General features: G+C 43.4%; 1 protein-coding gene across 3 annotated transcripts in view; it reads left to right on the top strand.

The window, feature by feature from the left end:
* ttll7 (tubulin tyrosine ligase-like family, member 7) overlaps window positions 1-22,869 on the top strand; it is a 125,424-nt gene that overhangs the window by 49,638 nt on the left and 52,917 nt on the right. For all 3 annotated transcript variants that reach the window (XM_024004537.3, XM_024004538.3, XM_024004539.1), the window contains 3 exons: window positions 9,622-9,844; window positions 10,440-10,604; window positions 16,787-16,945. In XM_024004537.3, coding sequence (XP_023860305.1) covers window positions 9,622-9,844; window positions 10,440-10,604; window positions 16,787-16,945 — 547 coding nt within the window. The remainder of the gene's footprint in view (window positions 1-9,621; window positions 9,845-10,439; window positions 10,605-16,786; window positions 16,946-22,869) is intronic.

Below are 22,869 nucleotides of genomic sequence, written 5' to 3'. Positions count from 1 at the left end.
GACAGTACTATTTTTAACTCATCAGACCAGAGGACATTTCTCCAAAAGTACGATCTTTGTCCTCAATGTGCAGTTGCAAACCATAGTCTGGTTTTTTTATGGCGGTTTTGGAGCAGTGGCTTCTTCCTTGCTGAGCGGCCTTTCAGGTTAAGTCGATATAGGACTCGTTTTTACTGTGGATATAGATACTTTTGTATGTGTGTCCTCCAGCATCTTCACTAGGTCCTTTGCTGTTGTTCTGGGATTGATTTGCACTTTTCGCACCTAATTACATTCATCTCCAGGAGACAATATGCGTCTCGTTCCTGAGGCGGTATGACGGCTGCGTGTCCCATGGTGTTCATACTTGCATACTATTGTTTGTACAGATGAACGTAGTACCTTCAGACGTTTGGAAATTGCTCCCAAGGATGAACCAGACTTGTGGAGTTCTACAATTTATTTTCTGAGGTCTTGGCTGATTTCTTTTGATTTTCCCATGATGTTAAGCAGAGGCACTGAGTTTGAAGATAGGACTTGAAATACATCCACAGGTACACCTCCAATTGACTCAAATTATGTCAATTAGCCTATCAGAAGCTTCTAAAGCCATGACATCATTTTCTGGAATTTTCTAGCTGTTTAATGGCACAGTCAACTAAGTGTATGTAAACTTCTGACCCACTTGAATTGTGATACAGTGAATTTTAAGTGAAATAATCTGTCTGTAAACAATTGTTGGAAAAATGACTTGTGTCATGCACAAAGTAGATGTCCTAACGGACTTGCCAAAACTATAGTTTTTATCAATAAATTTGTGGAGTGGTTGAAAAACGAGTTTTAATGACTCCAACTTAAGTGTATGTAAACTTCCGACTTCAACTAAAATATACTGTACTCTATACTATCTACTGCATCTTGCCTATGCCACACGGCCATCGCTCATCCAAATATTTATATGTACATATTCTTATTCATCCTTTACACTTGTGTATATAAGGTAGAACGTTGTGAAATTGTTTGATTAATTGTTAGAAATTACGGCACTGTCGGAACTAGAAGCACAAGCATTTCGCTACACTCGCATTAACATCAGCTAACCATGTGTATGTGACCAATACATTTTTATTTGATTTGACCTCCACATCCGGCTTCTTCACCTGCGGGATCGTCTGAGACCAACACACCTCAACAGCTGATTTAACTGAGGATATTTCTGTGTGTAATTTGTATTTGTATTTATTAGGGATCCCCATTAGTTCCTGCCAAGGCAGCAGCTACTCTTCCTGGGGTCCAGCAACATTAAGCAGTTATACGTTTTAAAAACATTACACAACATTCATAACAGATTTCACAACATATTTGATGTGTGCCCTCAGGCCCTACTCTACTACCGCATATCTACAACACAAAATCCATCTGTACATGTGTGTGGAATGCGTATGTTATCAATTGTTTGTATGCATGTGTCTATGTTGTTGTTGCTTCACAGTTCCCCGCGGTTCCATAAGGTGTATTTTAATCAGTTTTTAAATGTAATTTTACTGCTGGCATGAGTACCTGATGTGGAATAGCGTTCCCTGTAGCCATGGGCTAGACGACCCGGAGGGCGAGGCGCAGGGCGATCCAGATGGAGACGGTGGAACTCCCGCAGCATCGACGGGTCTAACACGTCCTCCACCGGCACCCAGCATCTCTCCTCCGGACCGTACCCTTCCCACTCCACGAGATACTGAAGGCCCCTCGCCCGACGCCTCGAATCCAGTATGGATTGAACTGCATACGCCGGGGCCCCCTCGATGTCTAGAGGGAGAGGAGGAACCTCCTGCACCTCAGACTCCTAGAGTGGACCAACCCACCACCGGCCTGAGGAGAGACACATGGAACGAGGGGTTAATACGGTAATCGGGGGTAAGCTGTAACCTGTTACAAACCTCGTTCAGTCTCCTCAGGACTTTGAATGGCCCCACAAACTGCGTGCCCAGCTTCCGGCAGGGCAGGTGGAGGGGCAGCTTTCGAGTCGAGAGCCAGATCCGGTCCCCCGGTGCGACCACTGGGGTCTTACTGCGGTGGCGATCTGCGCTGGTTTTTTGTCGCCTCACGGCCCGCTGAAGGTGCACATGAGCGGTGTCCCAAGTCCCCTCAGTGCGCCTAAACCAGTCGTCCACCGCAGGAGCCTCGATCTGGCTCTGAATGCCAAGACGCCAGAACCGGCTGGTACCCCAGTACGCACTGGAAGGGGGAGAGGTTAGTGGAGGAGTGGCGGCACGAGTTCTGGGCCATCTCTGCCAAGGGCAAGAACAACGCCCACTCCCCTGGCCGGTCCTGGCAATAAGACCGCAGAAACCTACCCACATCCTGGTTCACTCTCTCCACCTGCCCGTTACTCTCGGGGTGAAAACCCGAGGTAAGGCTGAACGAGAACCCCAGATGTTCCATGAAAGCCCTCCAGGCCCTTGACGTGAACTGGGGACCTCGATCAGATACTATATCCTCAGGCACCCCGTTGTGCCGGAAGACGTGTGTAAACAGGGCCTCCGCAGTCTGTAGGCCCGTATGAAGACCGGGCAAAGGGAGGAGACGGCAGGACTTCGAAAACCGATCCACAACGACCAGGATTGTGGTGTTACCCTGTGAGGGAGGAAGATCCGTTAGGAAATCCACCGACAGGTGCGACCACGGCCGGTGTGGAACGGGTAAGGGTTGTAACTTCCCTCTGGGCAAGTGCCTTGGGGCCTTGCACTGGGTGCACACCGAGCAGGAAACATAAACCCTCACGTCCTTAGCCAAAGTGGACCACCAGTACTTCCCACTAAGACAGCGAACTGTCCGACCGATGCCCGTATGACCAGAGGAGGGTGACTTGTGGGCCCAATAGATCAAACGGTCACGGATAGCAAACGGAACGTACAGACATTGGAGGGGAGTGGGCTCTGAACGTAATGCCCGCTCGATGTCCGCGTCAAGCTCCCACACTACCGGTGCCACCAGGCAAGAGGCCGGGAGTGCGCCTGCCTTCGCGTTCTGGGAACCTGGTCTGTAGGATAGGGTGAAAACAACAAAACGGGTAAAAAAAACATAGCCCACCTTGCCTGGCGAGGGTTAAGTCTCCTCGCCACCCGGATGTACTCCAGATTGCGGTGGTCAGTCCAGATGAGAAAAGGTTGTTTAGCCCCCTTAGGCCTTGACAACAGCCAACAGCTCCCGGGTTCCCCACGTCATAGTTTCGCTCCGCCGGACTGAGTTTCTTCGAAAAGAAGGCACAGGGAAGGAGCTTTGGTGGCGTACCCGAGCGCTGAGAGAGCACGGCTCCTATCCCAGCCTCGGACGCGTCCACCTCCACTATGAACGCCAAAGAGGGATCCGGATGAGCCAGCTCCATGAGCGGTGGTGCTGGGGGATGGAATCGACAGACCCGGATCTGGACGTCCGCGGGTAGCCAGCAGGTTATCCAACCGGATGGACAGGTCCACCAGCTGGTCAAAGGTGAGAGTGGTGTCCCTGCAGGCAAACTCCCGACGGACATCCTCGCATAAACTACAACGGTAGTGATCGATCAGGGCCCAGTCGCTCCATCTCGCGCCAGAGTCCGAAAGTCTAAAGCGAACTCCTGTGCGCTCCCCTGCCTAAGGTGGACGAGACGTTCACCCGCCGCTCTACCCTCAGGCGGGTGGTCGAAAACTGCCCGGTAGGGGTGGGTGAAATCCTTGAATTGGTCCTACACCGCTTCTCCATCCCCCCATTCTGCGTTGGCCCACTCCAGGGCTTTCACTGAGAGACAGGAGACGAGGGTGGACACGCTCTCACGGCCCGAAGGAGCCGGGTGAACGGTTTCCAGGTAGAGCTCCAGCTGACATCCCGCAGCCGTCCCATCATACACCCTCGGAAGAGCGAGCCGAATCCCACTGGAACCGGGTGAAGGAGGGGTGAGTAGTGGTGCCCTTGGTGGTGCTGGTGGAGGCGCGGGAGGAACTCCTCTTCTCTTCCAGCGATCCTTAGTCAGCAGGACGCGATCCTTGGCGGTGCCGAGATGTTGTAGCATGGCCGCGTGGTGCTGGGCGCACTCCTCGACCCCTACTCCTGTCTGACTCCATATGGTTGGGTGCGTGATTCTGTCAGAAGGTGGGTGTAGCTGGTGCATGAAGTCAGGCGCAGGAGAGCAGAATGAGTGAGCAACGTACTTTACTAAAAATAAAGGCTCAAGGTAAACATCCACTTGACCAACAATAAACGGTAATCAATCAGCCATAACGTACCGAATGAACATAGAAACAATCACGCACAAAAACATGGGGGAAACAGAGGGTTAAATACATGAACATGTAATGGGGGAATGAAACCAGGTGTGTAGAAAACAAAGACAAAACAAATGGAAAATGACAGGTGGATCGGCGATGGCTAGAAGACCGGTGACGTCGACCGCCGATTGCCGCCCGAACAAGGAGAGGGACCAACTTCGGCGGAAGTCGTGACAGTTCTGGACTTGGGGATTGTGAAGAGACCTCTAGTGGCATGTCTTGTGGGGTATGTGTATCCGAGCTATGTGCCAGTAGTTCAAACAGACAGCTCGGTGCATTCAACATGTCAGTACCTCTCACAAATACAAGTAATGATGAGGTCAATCTCTCCTCCACTTTGAGCCAGGCGAGATTGACATGCATATTATTAATGTTAGTTCTCTGTGTACATCCAAGGGCCAGCTGTGCTGCCCTGTTCTGAGCCAATTGCAAATTTTCCTAAGTCCCTCTGAACACTTGTCCAGGTGCGACAAAACTAGGGCCTGTAGGACCTGCCTTGTTGATAGTACTGTTAAGAATGCAGAGCAGCACTTTATTATAGACATACTTCTCCCCATGCTAGCTACTGTTGTATCAAAATGTTTTTTAATAAAGCCCTTTTGTGGGGGAAAACTAATTCTGATTGGTTTGGCCTGGCTCCCCAGTGGGTGCATCCCTGCCCAGTCATGTGAAATCCATAGATTAGAGCCTAATATTTTTTTTTCAATTGACTGATTTCCTTACTGTACATGGAGGATTTATAAAGCCAGGCACATTTAACAGTTAGGCTGTTAACTATAGTCTTGATAAAGTTAGACAATTATGGCAAGGGCTGTTTTCTCGTCTCCCAACTCAACTGCTGCCTCCGACCCATTGTTCTAAACACCTATATGCTGGGTAACTTTGCTATTATGCACATACTGTATCTACATTGTCTAGGAAAAGGCGCCAATTCAACAGCACACCGATGTTTCAGAACCGCGGACAGCGACCTCTATCCAATGTCAGAGAAAGTACATTTGTTATAAAATAATATGGTTTTTATTAGTGTTGCACCATTTTTCTTATGTAATAATCATATCCAATTTCAGTAGCACATGTCTTATGGTGGTGGACTGTGCCATCCCCACGGCCTCCACAATGGATTAGTCCACTCAGCCAGGTGAGAATCAGGCAGGTGTTTTGTACACCATGAAACTTAAAAAAATATATACTGTGTGTATATATACAGTACCAGTCAAAAGTTTGGACACACCTACTCATTCCAGGGTTTTTCTTAATTTTTTATTATTTTTCCACATTGTAGAATAATAGTGAAGACATCAAAGCTATGAAATAACACATATGGAATCATGTAGTTACCCAAAAAATTGAGTGTTAAACCAATCAAAATATATTTGAGATTTGAGATTCTTCAAAGTAGCCACCCTTTGCCTTGATGACAGCTTTGACACGCTTGGCATTCTCTCAACCAGCTTCATGAGGTAGTCATGTGGAATGCGTTTGAATTAACAGGTGTGCCTTGTTAAAAGTTCATTTGTGGAATTTCTTTCCTTCTTAATTAATGCGTTTGAGATAATTAGTTGTGTTGTGACATTGTAGGGGTGGTATACAGAAGATAGCCCTATTTGGTAAAAGACGAAGTCCATATTATGGCAAGAACAGCTCAAATAAGCAAAGAGAAACGACAGTCCATCATTACTTTACTTTACATTACTTTACTTTACAACACGAAGGACAATCAATCCGGAAGATTTCAAGAACTTTGAAAGTTTCTTCAAGTGCATTAGCAAAAACCACAAAGACCCAGAGTTACCTCTGCTGCAGAGGATAAGTTCATTAGTGTTACTTTTCTTTGAAATTGCAGCCCAAATAAATGCTTCAGAGTTGACGTAACAGACGCATCTCAACATCAACTGTTCAGAGGAGACTGCGTGAATCAGGCCTTCATGGTCGAATTGCTGCAAAGAAACCACTACTAAAGGACACCAATAAGAAGAGGAGACTTGCTTGTGCCAAGAAACATTAGACCGGTGGAAATCTGTCTTTTGGTCTGATGAGATTTTTGGTTCCAACCACCATGTCTTTGTGAAACGCAGAGTAGGTAAATGGATGATCTCCGCATGTGTAGTTTCCACCGTGAAGCATGGAGGTGTCATTCTGTGGGGGTGCTTTGCTGGTGACACTGTTGGTGATTTTATTTAGAATTCAAGGCACACTTAACCAGCATGGCTTCCACAGCATTCTGCAGCAATACGCCGTCCCATTTGGTTAGCACTTAGTCCCACAATCATTTGTTTCAACAGGACAATGACCCAACACACCTCCAGGCTGTGTAAGGGCTATTTGACCAAGAAGGACAGTGATGGAGTGCTGCATCAGTTGACCTGGCCTCGACAATCACCCGACCTCAACCCAATTGAGATGGTCTGGGATGAGTTGGACCGCAGAGTGAAGGAAAAGCAGCCAACTGTCACGTTCCTGACCTTATTTCGTTTGTTCAGTCTTTGTTTAGTTGGTCAGGACGTGAGCTTGGTGGGCATTCTATGTTATGTGTTTCTATGTTTGGTTTAGGGTTGTCTAACTAGCCTGATATGGTTCTCAATCAGAGGCAGGTGTTTTACGTTGTCTCTGATTGGGAACCATATTTAGGTAGGCTGTTCTCACTGTTTGTTTGTGGGTGATTGTTCCTGTTCGTGCGTTCATTGTTTTTCATTTGTTCACATGTTCAGGACTGTTAGCGTCGTTGGTTTCGTTTTGTTTATTGTTTTGTTCGTCTAGAAAAGTATTCTAATAAATATGGATACATACCACGCTGCGTTTTGGTCCTCCGATCCTTCTAACTTATCCTCCTCAGACGAGGAGGATTACGACGAGCGTTACACCAACAAGTGCTCAGCAATTGCCGGAACTCCTTCAAGACTGTTGGAAAAGCATTCCAGGTGAAGCTGGTTGAGAGAATGCCAAGGGTGTTCAAAGCTGTGATCAAGGCAAGGAGTGGCTACTTCGAAGAATCTCAAATATATAATATATTTTGATTTGTTTAACACTTCTTTGGTTACTGCATGATTCCATATGTGTTATTTCATTGTTTTGATGTCTTCACTATTATTCTACAATGTAGAAAATAGTAAAAATAAAGAAATACCCTGGAATGAGTAGGTGTGCCCAAACTTTTGACTGGTACTGTATAAACTGCTCGACTAAAGAAATGTTGGTCGACCAACAGCCTATCGACCAGTTTACTAAATGGGTTCAGCCCTAGCCTATACCATACCTCTATTCCCTTGGATGTGATTAGGACAACATTAGAAAACCTTGTAAAAACATGGTTTCCTCATTTTCCTGTTGTCGCTTAGTGCCTCCATACCTCCCTATAAGGTCCCACAGCCTCCATCCAGGCCAAAGCTTCTGTCTACCCAGAAAATAGTTTTATTTTGTAGTTTATTTGAAAATACCAACTTTTCAAATACTCGAGGTAGTTGAATTTAGAGTTTCAACTAAAGGTTATTATTTTCTATGATATTCAAATACAGGTCTCAGAAAAACAAATAATATTACAAAATATTTTAAATACCTCTCAAAAAAAACTATAATATTTGAAGGTATTTGAAAACATGCAAGTTAGTTGAAAACAAAACAAACACGCTGTCAAATATTTGCTGAAGAACCAAAAACCACAACAAGCAGTTGAATTAGTCTAAATATATGATCATGACCACATAGTTTGGAGGGCTATCGTATATGAATCGTAATATATAGTCTAGAATTAAATACCTGAGGCTAGTGGAATCATCTCAACATTAGAGTAGACCACTTTCGCAGTTTAGAAATGATATATTTTCATATATTCAGACAAGGTAATTAAGTAACACTTGACATCAAGTTCTTATACAGGTGTAGCAACTTTGTGATTACTACAATAGTAACATTGTTGTTACATAGGACTTTGGAATTGCTCTATGATTGCATAATAATACATACAAGTCACTATTCATCTGATGTACAGTAGTTGCAAAAACTCAGCTCATTGCTATACAATTAAAATTAAATTACCAAAGTGTTATTTAACAGCATGCTAATAAAATGTTCCAAAAGTAATTAAAATGTTATTACACAGGCACAAGAACAGGTTCATGTTAATTGCTACTAAGAATGCTAACAGTAACAACATGTGTCTATTAACTGTGGAAAGGAAACAAAATATCCCCAAAAACTGCCTTCTTGAATGAACTACAGCCAATTTAGATGGGAAATCATGTTTGTTTGTATACCGAGTAAACTATCTCTTTAAAGATGGTATAGGGTGTGTTTTTGAAACAAGATGGGCAAAGAGGTTAAAAGTTGTTTTTGCTAAGCTTCCAGCTTTCTGTTTGCAATGATTGGAAATGGCTTTTAATTTCTCTGCAGTATTTTCACGTGTCATAAAATCAATTGCAGCTTTCAACCTTTTCAGTGGCATGTTGAAAGAGTCATGCAGTCGTTGAGCGTCACACCTTATTTATAGTTATCAGTACAAAATAGCATTGGTTGATTGGTTTGACTTCATTATCTACACCAGGGACAATGGACATCCAGGAGAATGGACATGTACAAGATGTTAAGATATAAATGTATCATGTCGATCAAATATGATCTAATGTCAGATGGATTTGAATAGTATAGGAAACAATTATATACTTTCCACAAAGCATATTTAAAAGTATAGTTATCCAATGTCTGGTCTACTCCCATGAAACAGAAAGGGGGGGATGCACCAGTATGTAATTCATTTAGCTCTGAGTGATGGTGATACGTTTTAGCCTGGACCAAGTTTTCTTAGGGATGGCTGTTTGGAAAACACCCTCACCCCCACTCAATGGCCACAAGCCAGGCTAACTGGGGCGGGGGGGACTGCAGCCTGCATACTATAACCCCTGAGTGCCAGTGACAAGAGACCAAAGCAAATAAATGAAAGTAGAGGTTGAAATGGACAAGCATTTCCTTTTCTATTAACCTGCACATAGTCAGAGGCCATGGGACAGCATTTGATCTCGTTTACTGCTCCCAAGGATGGAGTTTGTAGCTTTTGGACTGTTTGCTTAAACCAAAAATGTCAATCTTTTACAATCCTCTCCAGATGCTGCACTAGTGCTCATACAGGCTTCCATTTAAGTTATTCGTAGGACTTTATGTGTTTGTATATTTGTGTAGAGCACTTGTCAACCGGAGCTTTAGTGAGAGAGATTTGGCCTTACCTTTTCTTTGTGCTCATTCATATAGAGCATATTTTCTGTTTCCAAATTCTCAATACACTTGAGGATTTGAAGCTACGTCAATGGAAGTAGTGAGAGACAAAGTCCTTATGTTGTTGTTCTTCTGTCAGGATCTCCTTGATACGAAACTGTGAGAAGCTACCGGCTCAAGCTCAAGACCACTTCATAGTGCAGGAGTACCTAGACAAACCGTTCTTAATGGAGGGCTACAAGTTTGACCTCAGGATCTACATCCTTGTAACGTCCTGTGACCCTCTACGCATCTTCCTCTACAATGACGGCCTCGTCAGGATGGGCACAGAGAAATACCACACGCCCAACGAAGCCAACCTGGTGAGTGTGAAATACACACACAGGGATGCACATACTCACAGGCACATACATACACACGCACTTACGGAAATACACACACACTATAAAGGGCATATGGTGCCATTATCCGATGCAGCCCATGACTGCCAGCCTGTTACTGTATCAGGGAATATAGTGACCATGGTATTACTGCCGTGTAGGCAGGGATGTCTTGTCTTCTTGTTTGAGATACTGCCCAACTACAAATGGCATTGGTCTTAGTACCAAAGTTTTTTTTGTCAATATACTTTTATCATTGGCTTTATGAACAAAACATACGAAGAGACAAAAGATATAGGACATACTGTAACAATATGCAGGATTAAGCAATTAAAAGCAAAAGGAGTGAGAGTAAGAACTACAGCAATGTAGCAAACATTTTGTTAACTCCGACCCGGGCCCGTATGGGTCAATATTTAGGATCAGTTTGAATTTTTAGATCACAATGAATATGATTTAGATGGACAGAGGGGATCTGATCCTAGATCAGCACTTCTACTCTGAAACGCTCGATACATACTGAACTAGGGATTTCAAACGATTCAATCATTCATTATACCCCCATCTCTCTCCACAGAGCCAGCTGTACATGCATCTAACAAACTACTCCGTCAACAAACACAACGAGAACTTCGAGAGGGACGAGACGGCAGACAAAGGCAGCAAGAGGTCCATTGGTTGGTTCACTGAGTTCCTGCGCATGAACGATTACGACGTGGCCAAGTTCTGGGGCGATGTTTCCGTAAGTGTGAGCACAGGTACACACACACACACACACACACACACACACCCACTGAGTATCCGCGTACCATTCCAGTTACGGCCAAGGTTTGAAGACTTTTGTTATGACAGGGATTCAACGACCTCCAGGCTTGTTTGGCTTTTGGATGGGCGAAACAAAACAAGTGGAGGCGTCTCTTGGAAGTCTCACGTACTCGTTCTGCTTGCGGTTTGTCCATCCCAAACACCTTTCTCCAGTATCTTTCATCTTGTCTGAATCGGGGCGTTTGTTTGGTTTGCGTTCTCTCTCTTAAATCTCGCTTGTTGCAGCTGTTTCTCAACTCCTCCTGTAATCTGTTATTATCTATGCGTGCATGTAGTCACTTTAATAACTCTACCTACATGTACATATTACCTCGACTAACCGGTGCCTCCGCACATTGACTTTGTACCGGTACCCCCTGTATTAAGACTCGCTATTGTTATTTTACTGCTGCTCTTTAATTACTTGTTCCTTTTATTTCTTATTCTTATTTGTATTTTTTAAACTGCGTTGTTGGTTAGGGGCTTGTAAGTAAGCATTTGCATTTGTATTCGGCGCAAGTGACTAATACAATTTGATTTGATTCAATCATCTCTCCACTGTATACCCCTCAGTCCTCCCATTTTCATTTTCATTCTCATTCTATCAGCCTTCATCCCTTTTCAATCCGATTGTTTGTTTCTCACCCTCAGATCAAACACCTTTTCTCCCTCTTGAATTCCTGCCTCATATTTTCTCCTCTAACCTCCAACATCCCCTAGCTTTGAAAACGTTTACTTCTGTCTTTACTTACTTCTTAATCTCTCAACCCCATTTTCTCCTAATAGGAGGCCTTATTTAAACTCGTGGCTGCCAATTTACCCTCTACTCCTTGTCTTCATAACTCTCGGCGCTTCCGAAACAGCTCTCCTTTCTCCGGGTTTACAATTGTTCACTTTCCTTTAAGGATTTGAAAGGAAAATGACCGGTGCATGCACCAATCCAACGCTTTCAAATGTGTAGGTGGTTAAGAACGAGTGCACACTTCAGGAGAAAGGAGATATTATTGGGACACACCCTTACTCTATCCATCTCTCCTCTCTGCACCCGGCTGTTGTTGTGTCCAACGTTTTTCGTGTATCACCTCTTGCTCTCTCTCATCTCTCCCCGAAACGCGTACTTTTTTTCTGTCAGCCTATTCTGCTGACAACTCCCGCTTCAGACGTTTCACCCCTCCACTTCTCCCTCTTGATCCTCTTTACCTCCCTCTCCTTCCCTCTGGAGTGACATGATGCTGTGCTGTTGAATGAGAACATTGTCGACATCAGATATCAATTCCTGCTGTGCCCATAGAAGAGGAAGCAATGTGAATTATATTGTGCTTACCGAATTAAGTAAAGTGATCCATCCATTACCAGCTCTACTGATTGAACCTAACGTGTCAACTACGTTAGGACAGTCACATATCCACGGACGTCGTGTCATAGGACCTCCAGTGACTCCACGGAGGGGTGCGTCTGTCCTAAAATTGAAACTGTATCGGCTAGTTAGTTACTGTGTCCTCTGTGTACCCTCCGTTTATGGTGCCCATATTTGGACAGAAACATGTCCATAGATGTTGTGTAATAGTAAGAGTCACTAGGACTCGAACTCAACTTCCACGGACCTGTGTTTCTGTCCTAATATGTACACCGTATCGGCTAGTTAGTTACTTTATCCTCGGTACACGGGCCCAGCAAGACACTGGCCGCACTCTTTGTTTCTCTTCTAGAGACTTGACTCTGTTCTGCCACCTACTACCTAATAGCTCTTCACACTGCAATTCACACACTGTATTCTTTCACTGCCTGCTTCCTTTCAACCATCCTTCATATAGCTACAAATCTGACCATCTCAAATCTCTTTCACTCCCTGCCAAGGACAGAGATGCTATTAAAAAGGCAGGATTCAAGCTTGAGAAATGTGCATGTGATTTACATTTTTGTGTAATTCTCTCGTTGACATAAATGCCATCATGTGTACGAAAGTTTGAGTTATGCGCTGGATTCTGAAGTTACTATAGGATTTGACCTGAGGATTTGACTTGAACAATCGTTCTAGTGCTGCCGCCCCTGGACAACATATGCCCCTGGAGGCAGCGGTTCGATCCCCCGTTTCTCCACTCACTTTCTGCACTGCCTCTCTCATCTATCTCTTCTTAACATCTTCAGGTCAAATCCTATAGTAACTTCAGAATGTACAGTGCATTCGGGAAAGTTTTCAAATCCCTTGACTTTTTCCGCAATTTGTTACGTTACAGCCTTATTCTAAAACATATTAAATAGTTTTTTCCCTTATCAATACACAATACCGCATAATGACAAAGGCAAAACAGTTTTTTAGAAATTTTTGCAAAAAAAATAATACTGAAATATAAAATTTACATAACTATTCAGACCCTTGACTCAGTACTTTGTTAAAGCACCTTTGGCAGCAATTACAGCCTCGAGTCTTCTTGGGTATGACGCTACAAGCTTGGCACACCTGTATTTGGGGAGTTTCTCCCATTCTTCTCTGCAGATCCTCTCAAAGCTCTTTCAGGTTGGATGGGGAGTATCGCTGCACAGCTTTTTTTGGTTCACTCCAGAGATGTTTGATCGGGTTCAAGTCCGGGCTCTGGCTGGGCCACTCAAGGACATTCAGAGACTTGTCCCAAAGCCACTCCTGTGTTGTCTTGGCTGTATGCTTTGGGTCGTTGTCCTGTTGGAAGGTGAACCTTCACCCCAGTCTGAGGTCCTGTGCACTCCAGAGCAGGTTTTCATCAAGGATCTCTCTGTATTTTGCTCTGTCCATCTTTCCCTCGATCCTGACTAGTCTTCCAGTCCCTGCCGCTGAAATACATCCCCACAGCATGAGGCTGCCACCAGCATACTTCACCGTAGGGATGGTGCCAGGCCAAAGAGTTCAATCTTGGTTTCATCAGACCAGAGAATCTTGCTTTTCATGGTCTGATAGTTTTTAGGTGCCCTTTGGCAAACTCCAAGCGGGCTGTCATGTGCCTTTTAATGAGGAGTGGCTTCCGTCTGGCCACTCTACCATAAAGGCCTGATTGGTGGAGTGCTACGGAGATGTTTGTCCTTCTGGAAGATTCTCCTATCTCCACAGAGGAAATTTGTATCTCTGTCAGAGTGACCATCATGTTCTTGGTCATCTCCCGTACCAAGGCCCTTCTCCCCCAATGGACAATTCCTTCGACCTTATGGCTTGGTTTTGCTCTGACATGTATTGTCAACTGTGGGACCTTATTTAGACAGGTGTGTGCCTTTCCAAATCATGTCCACAGGTTGACTCCAATCAAGTTGTAGAAAAATCTGAAGGATGATTAATGGAACAGGATGCACCTGACCTCAATTTTGAGTGTCCAAGCAAAGGGGCTGAATATTTATGTAAATAAGGTATTTGTTTTTTAAATTTGTTTAAATTTGCTAACATTTCTAAAAAACTGTTTTCGCTTTGTTATTATGGGGTGTTGTGTGTAGATTGATGAGGAACATGTTTTAATTAATACATTTTAGAATAAGGTTGTAACGTAACAAAATGTGGAAAAAGTGAACGGGTCTGAATACTTCCCGAATGCACCTGTCAACAAAACACTTAAAAAATACCACCAAATATATGTGACCGGCTTCAATTCGATCTTATGTAGCAAAATTAGAAATTGTGTTTTTTACATTGGATTAAAGACAGCTACAGTACAGCTACAGTACAAAATGGTATATCATACACTGCAGTTGAGGAACAATGGAAAAGTAATTCTGCTTTGAAAGTTGATAAACTTGTAACCCCACTTTTGAGAGAATGGCCCTTGAATGTTTTGGTACACCTACTGGACAGCTCTTCTTTGTCTACTCCTATTCAGCATTATTAGCCCCACCCATCTCTTTAAGGATTCACATATGAAGACATGCGCTAAACAGAATGAGTAAGGTAGTGTAGTAAACAACCAACAATTTCAAGACTAAAACTGGTTTAAGTAGTAACTTACAATAAGGAAAAACTCCAGGTAAAAATGCACTTCATGTAGTCCTTGGCCTATATCCTAATCTGACTTTGAAAGTGTCCAGATAAAATAGTGCATAAATATTTTAGAGTTATTGTCTAAATTGATGGGTCATGTGAAAAATGCTATAACCACCCCCCAGCCACATCTAGCTAAGTAAACATGTACACATGTTCATGAAATACTAATAGATGGCCGTAATCACAACGCAAGTATTTTGTTTAAACATGTAGCTAGCTAGCTAAACCATGAACCATAATCCCAACCCATACCTACAGTACAAACGGATTGTGACAGCATACCACTATGCATGAAATGCTGGAGGATGAATCTGCAGGTAGCTGAAGCTAACCAACTAGGTTCAATGTTAGCTAGCTAGCTAACATTAGGCTATAACTAGCAATGCAAATGGATTTCTGAGATACAAATGATATTACGACACAGATCATACACGTAATGTTAGCTAGCGAGCCAGCAAGCTAACGTTCGCTAGCTAGCGAACAGTACACTTTATCTTGGAATGAAAACGACTTTCTGACAACATTTGAAATGTAAAGTATCTGAACTCTTATGTAGCTAAACTCTTACCCGTTTACATTGATGCACACTTTACGGCAGCGTGTCTTTTCCGTTTGGTTTGTAGCTAGCTACAGCTTGTCTGCCCCGTTGTTGTGTCAAGTCACCCCGGTTCACACTGACCATGTGCAGAAAATAGTCCATCAACTTTTTCCCACTGAATTTTGTTGATAGCGCCTGCTAAATTTTTGGCAGCAATGTTGTTGAAAGCAGTAGGAACGCATTCAAAAAAGCTGCGGTAGCAAGGATTATCTACACATACTGAAGCACGGCAGACTAATCAGAACTCATCTCTCGGCATGTCCAGCCCACCCATTATCTCAGCCAATCATGGGTAGCAGGAAGGTTCCTGAATTTTTCTGTGGCTAAACTAACTAGACTCGTAATTTAACAATTGTATTTACAGATGGTGTACAAGTTTGTTATTCAGGCACATAAAAGTTCACGTTCCAGAAGGCATTTCTACCAAAAAATGCATTTTGCTCAAAATCTAAATTAACTTTCAGATGCCTCTCCTGTGAACTTGTGCCGTGCGACTTACTCCGTCCTAGCTTCTGTATATGTGTATGTGTATATTTATATATATATATACATACACATACATATATATACATACACATACATATATATGTATGTATGTGTATAAATAAATGTATAAATAAATACAAATATATTAACAAACAAGGTATTGTAGGATTGTTTACTGATAAGTAGAGATTTTCTCCTCTCTGTCCAAAGTGGGCCAAAGCTACCTGGTTTGAAAACACAAACATCTGGGGAAACACACAAACACATACCAGTCTCCAGCCTGGCGAATGACCCAAGCCAATGTTACACTGGGCATCTCTTTACAGGGTACCTGCCTGCATCTCTCTCATATACCCCCACTGCCTACATGAGATACACATAGACCTGTCCTTCCTGCAGTACACACACACCGCAGGTCGTCCCTGAAACACAGTCCGTCTCATGGGGAGCCCACGCCTGCCTCAGCCCTGATAAGAGAACACAGGGCCTGGTCTGTGCTAGGCCTGTTGTCCGTCTCTCGCTCTCTCTCTCTCTCTCTCTCTCTCTCTCTCTCTCTCTCGCTCTCTCTCACACTCACACTCACTCACTCACTCACTCACTCAAAGACCAGCTTTAACTAATGTTACTCCTCACGTTGCTCTTTTCACTGCCTGCAGTCTTTTGTGAGCTTGTGTGTATCTTGTGTGTGTATCATGTTTATGTGTGTCTGTGTTTGTGTGTGTGTGTGTTTGAGAGAGCAGGCAGTTATATCAACAATACATTTTTCCTTTTCTTTACACATTAGATAATATACGTAAAAATTATGTCTCAGACCTAGACAATGAATTAGATGTTGTTTTTTAAATATTAATTCATAACAAAATTAAAATGTTTACGTCTGAGTTCTCTGCAGTGCAGACTTCAGATTCTGGCATATACCACTTAGAATGCAGGCCTAATATAGAATAATTGAATAATTGTTGAATAATTAGAGGTAGAGTAAAGAGAAGAGGAGGTTTTTGTGGGTTGATAGTATCTTACTATCTGTGTTTGTTAACAGGAGCTGGTGGTGAAGACTCTGATAGTGGCTGAGCCCCACGTCCTCCATGCCTACCGCATGTGTCGCCCCGGACAGCCACCAGGGAGCGACAGTGTCTGCTTTGAGGTGCTGGGCTTTGACATCATCCTGGACCGCAAGCTCAAACCCTGGCTTCTGGAGGTATGACATGCACTGAGACACGCATAAATGCATAAATGCACACACATTTTTGTTGTTATTAAAAACATGGTTGGGGTCTTTGCCATTTTGATTCAGTTTGAACTCAGGAAGGGAACTGAAATTCCGTTTCAGGAATGGAAAATGACAATTTAATTTCAATGAGGATATTTCAATTCCTGTAGTAAGAATTTACAATAATTGCTCCTTTTATTCTTGCTTCATTCTTTAAAGTTTGTTGAGCCCCTTTTAAAAAGCTCTTTAAAAAATTGGAGTTTAGTTAGATTGTTTATTTAAATTGAAATGGAGTTGACACCAACCCTCATTGAAAATGAGCAAGCTTCCAGGTAGAATATTCCAGGGAGGTTATTGCACCGTCATTGTAGAATTCCCTGAAAATGTTGAACTCTGGTATCTGGACCCAGTTCCCATCAGCTTTATTTTTTCCTCATTCAAAACGCACAGCCTTGTGTTATTAAGTAACTATCATGGCTACTGCAATTGTACATTTTAATTTAGTCATATGTAGTGGGAGAAGTGAATTGTTATTAAAAAAATGTTCATACTTGCTACTAATGCAGGCTTGTGAACATCCAGTTGACGTAGATAGGAGTAATGATGTATCTTTCTGGTTATGCCCGTCTCGGTCTGAGAGAGTAGAGGCACCCCTGTCTGTGGTGTTTCAAATGTCCGATACTTTGACAATGTGACAGCGGTGATAAACTGAAATAATGTGGCATCAGTGGGACAGCGAGAGTGACTACCTCACAGTGACTGCTATCATAAACACAGGCTGACTTTGCTTACACTCCACCCCGGTTTGTGAGAGGGGCGCAAACCGCACACACACAGAGGCAAACAAATGGACACAATCACACACATACCCACACACATACACACTTGTTTTTCTATCCTCGTGGGGACCTCCCCAAAAAATCTTGACCCTGACCCTGACCCTAACCCCTAAACCTAACCCTAGCGCCTAAACGTAACCCCTAACCCTAATTGTAACTTTAACCCTAGACCTAAGCCTTAAGCTTAAAATGGAAAGTTGGAATAGGCCCGTGCAACCCAAGGTTTGATACCAGCATAAACAGAAACCCTCTTAAACCTAAACCTAACCCTTAAGCTTAAAATGGTCTTTGTCCTCGTGGGGAAATGTCCCCACGAGGGAGAATGTTCCTTGTTTTACTATCCTTGTGGGGACTTTCAGGTCCCCACGAGGATAGAAGAACAGGACCACACACACACAGGTCAATATTGTGGTGAAATGGAAGAGGAAAGAATATGTAACTATTGTGACCTCGAAGAAATAGATAATGAAACTCATTTTATCCTCTATTGCCCTTTTTTACCACAATATACGCTTGCTCTTATTCCAGAAAGACCACCTGATATACCCCGGCATTATGTGGCTGAGCGATGAGGAGAAACTGAAATGTTTTTTTGCCCATTGTGTATTTCCATTTGCGGAATATTTAGATAAAGCCTGGAATAAACGAAAAAGGGTTACCTATAATTAAATTATAAACATATTTAGCTTCTATGTGGCAAATGGCACGAGTGTATGTAGATTGTGTGCAGGCCTGTTTCCCACATGAATCTTTTCTTTGTGCCGGACTGAGTTCAAATGCCTTCTGTTAAATTTTTCTGTATTTATTTATCTGTGTATGTTATGTATGCCTGTATGTATGCATCTTTTTTACAGCTCTTGGGATGTAATTATTGTTTGGATAACCTTATTTACTATTATGTACTGATTTTTGTTTAACTTATTAAAAAAAAAAAAACATATATAATATTACTCTATGCGTTGCAGAAGAATCATCACTGAATTATCACAGTGAATTGTTGTGATGTATGGGTAAATTACTCCCATAAGGGATGAGCTGCTAACTGGCGATTTGACATGAACATTTCATTTCATTCACACACGACAGACAGACATACAGGTCAGGACTGCAGTTTGACCCAGTTCCGGTTGGGAGCCTAAAACTCCAGTCCAGGATTTCTATCTTCCCAATACTGATGTCAGCCAGTTAAAGCGTGACCTAAATCAGTGGTCACCAACCTTTTCTGAGCCGAGATCACTGTCTGAGTCAAAATGCAGGCCAAAATCTACCTCTCAGATGTGTGTTTGAAATGTCGCCCCCCAAAAATGTAAGCCTATGCAACATTTAACCTATTCAAAACAGTTCTGTAGCAATGACGCTTGTGCAGTAAGCTATAGGCTCGATACATTATCACTATTCTTGAGTTGCCCTGCCAATGTTCTTCTCAGACCATTTTAAAATAATGTTGCAAAACTTGAGGTATATGATCACACTGGTAATAGATCATTTGTTGTATTACTCGTGAGGCATACATTTAAATCATTTTACTGGACTGATGGTGCCTGCGTCTGATGATCAGTCTCAGTGGAGGGAGAGCGAGACCAGCGGAGAGGCTGCCTCTCTACCATCCCTCAGCCCTCCTTCTCCCTCCGCTGAGTGCTGACTGGCCAAAAAGGGGGCACCGTCTTCCCGCTAATGACGAAACTCGAGTCACACTCTATTATTTCTGACTCATACACCAATTCACGTTGTTACTCGTATGACCAGAGAACGTGAGATATTCCTTGCTATTAAAAAGACACGAGCAAGTCTATCGATACACTTTGTAGCACGAGTGGATAGGGAGAGGGCGTTTTAATGGCGTATAAAATTGTTGAATGAAGTGTTGACAGTGCTGAATAAAGTCTTAGACATGAATTCACTCATAAAAAGAGCAGTCTCTCTCATCATGGTTTTTAAAGTTTTGAAATCTCACACCGTAGAGTCGACTATCAACTTCACTTTGGGCTCGTGGAAGCTGCAGACCAATGACTGTATATACTGCAGACATGGTGTTCGGAGCTATCTGATTGACCAGCGGTATACCTATAGGTGCACCGGGCTTGCTGGGTAGGGGGAGTTTGTACCTTCAGACACATGAAATGGTTAAAAATGGGAACACTACAACTACTCGGTGCGCAGGGCAGCTGAATCAAGTGCACCTATGGCAAACAGCGTGACACAAATAAAATAAATTGGAACGCAAGCCTCTTTGGGCTTTTTACAGAAATGTTTGGTCGACCGGTTGGTGACCACTGACCTAAATCCTTTAACCCAAAGTGCTGCACGCCGTTTTCGTTCTCCTCTCACAAATTCACTCTAGGATGTGAAATGCCTCGGTGATAATATCAGTTTTTTAAAAGTCTCAGTTTTAAAAGCTCCGCTCTTCCTGGGAGAGTCATGGTGGAACACAAATGTCATGTAACTAACTACCTACCTGACAATGAGTTTGTGTGTGTGTGTGTGTGGTTGAATGACAAAAGGACACAGAGAGTGAGGCGCTCTCAGGGACTGCTGATGCCTTTGCCGTGCAAGTTTGGAGTTTGGAGCCATGTGTGTGCGCGTGCATACTTTTGTGTTCATGCATGCGTGTGTGTGTGTGTGTGTGAGAAGGCAAACAGCCGTGGATGCAGTTGTTACACTTCAGCAGTAATGATTCCCCCAGTGCAACTAGCAGCCCGCCTTAACTCTCATCAATTAACATCCTTGCCAGTTTCACGGCGCCCCCCAAAAAACGCTTCTCTTTCACGCTACATTTACAGCAACAATAATTTATTTCCAAAATTCAAGTGATTACTCAGGATACACTTGTGAGTGCAGAAACCCTCCCCGGCGCTCAGCGCGTATCCTACGAAGCCTGAAAATAACTTTAGTAGTTTTCTTCGCAGCTGCTTGGCTCATGGTAGTGGTTGTAGGAATTTAGTAGTGAAGTAATTATAAGTTTACTCACTTGGAATTTTAACAATTTGCAAACCCTGTCCCTGTATCCCATCCCCTCTGATACACATTTGTATTAAACTAAAGCATTACAACATTTTAGGGCAAATGTAATATTCTCCCCAGTCTATTACTTTCTAGTTTTCTTTTTAGATTCCCACACAGTAAAAAGTATGCTTTGTGTGTGTACACTTGTGTGTGCTTCTGTGTATGTGTTCAACATAATCTAGGAAAGATTGTTTAACTGTGGACACTTCATATCTCAGGTTACTTTATCGGTGTCAGCCCAGATTACATGGAGTCTCTATATGCTGTGCTTTTACTCTCCTGGTGTGTCTGTGTGAGCTGGTCCGGCGAGACTGACAGGCAAACTTAACCAGGAAATGAAACTTCAGGCCATGCCAATTCAGAGCATGTTGGCTTTAGAATTTGACTTGACGTTCATTACTTCTCTCTAGTCGGAATGGTGCTATGCCTTGATAAGGACGGCTCTAAGATATGACTCGGAAAACTACCTCAATCCTGTGATGGGAGATGGCGCTGCACTCCTAATTATCCAATTATCCCAACTGACACGTCGAGAAGCTTGAAACACTGCTAGTTTTTAAATGAAACGGCCTTGTTCGTCAGCATGCTAGGCCAGCTAATGCTATTAGTAGCCCATTGGATTTCCATGTAAATGCGATGCCTAGCGTTGTGGTGAGTAGCTACCGGAAGTTTTGAATCCAATGGGTTGCTTTAGCATCAGCTAGCCTCGCATGCTGACGACAAAAGCAGTTTCATTAAAAACGAGCAGTATTTCAATCTTTTCGACGTGTCAGTTGGGATTATGGGATAATTAGGAGTACACTGCCATTGGATTGAGGTACGAGCCATATCTTGCTCCGCACTCTCCTGGCCATGGCATAGCACCGTTCCACCTAGAGTGAAGTATTGAACTTCTAGTCGGATTGTTATGGCTACCTGAAAGGTAGATGGTATCATATTAAAGAACATGTCAAATACGATTAGCTCTGTGTGTGTGTGTGTGTGTGTGTGTGTGTGTGTGTGCGTGTGTGTGTGTGTGTGTGTGTGTGTGTGTTTCTTTCTGGGGGTGGGTTTCAAGAAAAGAACATGATTGCGTTTCACATCCTACAATTACGCCTGAAAAGGCGCCACACAGCTTTGACAAGGCATTCGCCATTGTGTGGCGTTGCAAACACCCTTGATTAGGGACACTTGCTCGTAGCTGAACAGACCCTCGGCAGTCTTGAGCTCCTGCGATTTCCCAATGAACGGACACAAAGGAAAATCAACTGAGCTTGAAAAATATTGGAAATAAGTGCTGATACTCAGAAAAAAGGGACTGTACATTTGTACAAACACACACCTGCTCGATAATAACCAAAGCATTACTTCAGCGTTGTGGCTGTTAGGTTGAAGATGGAGGAGAAAATGGAGAAGGCGGGAGGGAGAGATTCGAGGCGAACCAAAGCCACATCAGACGCAGGGCTCATTGTGCTGAGCAGGGAGAGAAAGACAGGCTTTGTGCGATCCTTATCTTAATTCCTTGGGTTTTCAACACCGGTTCTACCTCCTATTGACAGTCAAAACACCAGCATTACACAGGGAGAGATACACAAATGGTGTAACCCAAGAAACCTCACTTTCATTGACCCGCCTGGGTTGATGCACACACACAAAGTCATACATGCACACAAACACACACATACATGCACACGCAGGCAAACACGCACGCACACACACAGCATCTGCATCTCTTCGACAGCTTTTCATTCATCGCCCGTTCGACGCTCACCAACTGGTTAGACTGTTGTTGGCTTTCTAATCGTTTTAAGGGTTCATTTTGCATACTTGCGAGAAAAGGAGAAAAAAAATCTATGGAAATAATTAACGCTGGTGAGGTAAACTGGGGGCTTGTGAGGAAATAAAACTTCCAATGAAAAAAAATCAAACAGATACAAGCAAAGGTATCTTGGGATAGTGTCGAAAAGAAAAGGGTCAGAGAGAGAGAGAGGGAGAGTCATGCTGGATGATGCTTTTGCTCATTAGCTAAATATTGCGGTGCGACGCTGATATCATTCCCCCCATATCATTCCCCCAGGGCCCTCGCCTTCC

The sequence above is a fragment of the Salvelinus sp. IW2-2015 genome, linkage group LG16 (genome assembly GCF_002910315.2).
Source record: "Salvelinus sp. IW2-2015 linkage group LG16, ASM291031v2, whole genome shotgun sequence".
NCBI lineage: Eukaryota > Metazoa > Chordata > Actinopteri > Salmoniformes > Salmonidae > Salvelinus > Salvelinus sp. IW2-2015.
This window is presented reverse-complemented; position numbering and strand designations above follow the sequence as displayed.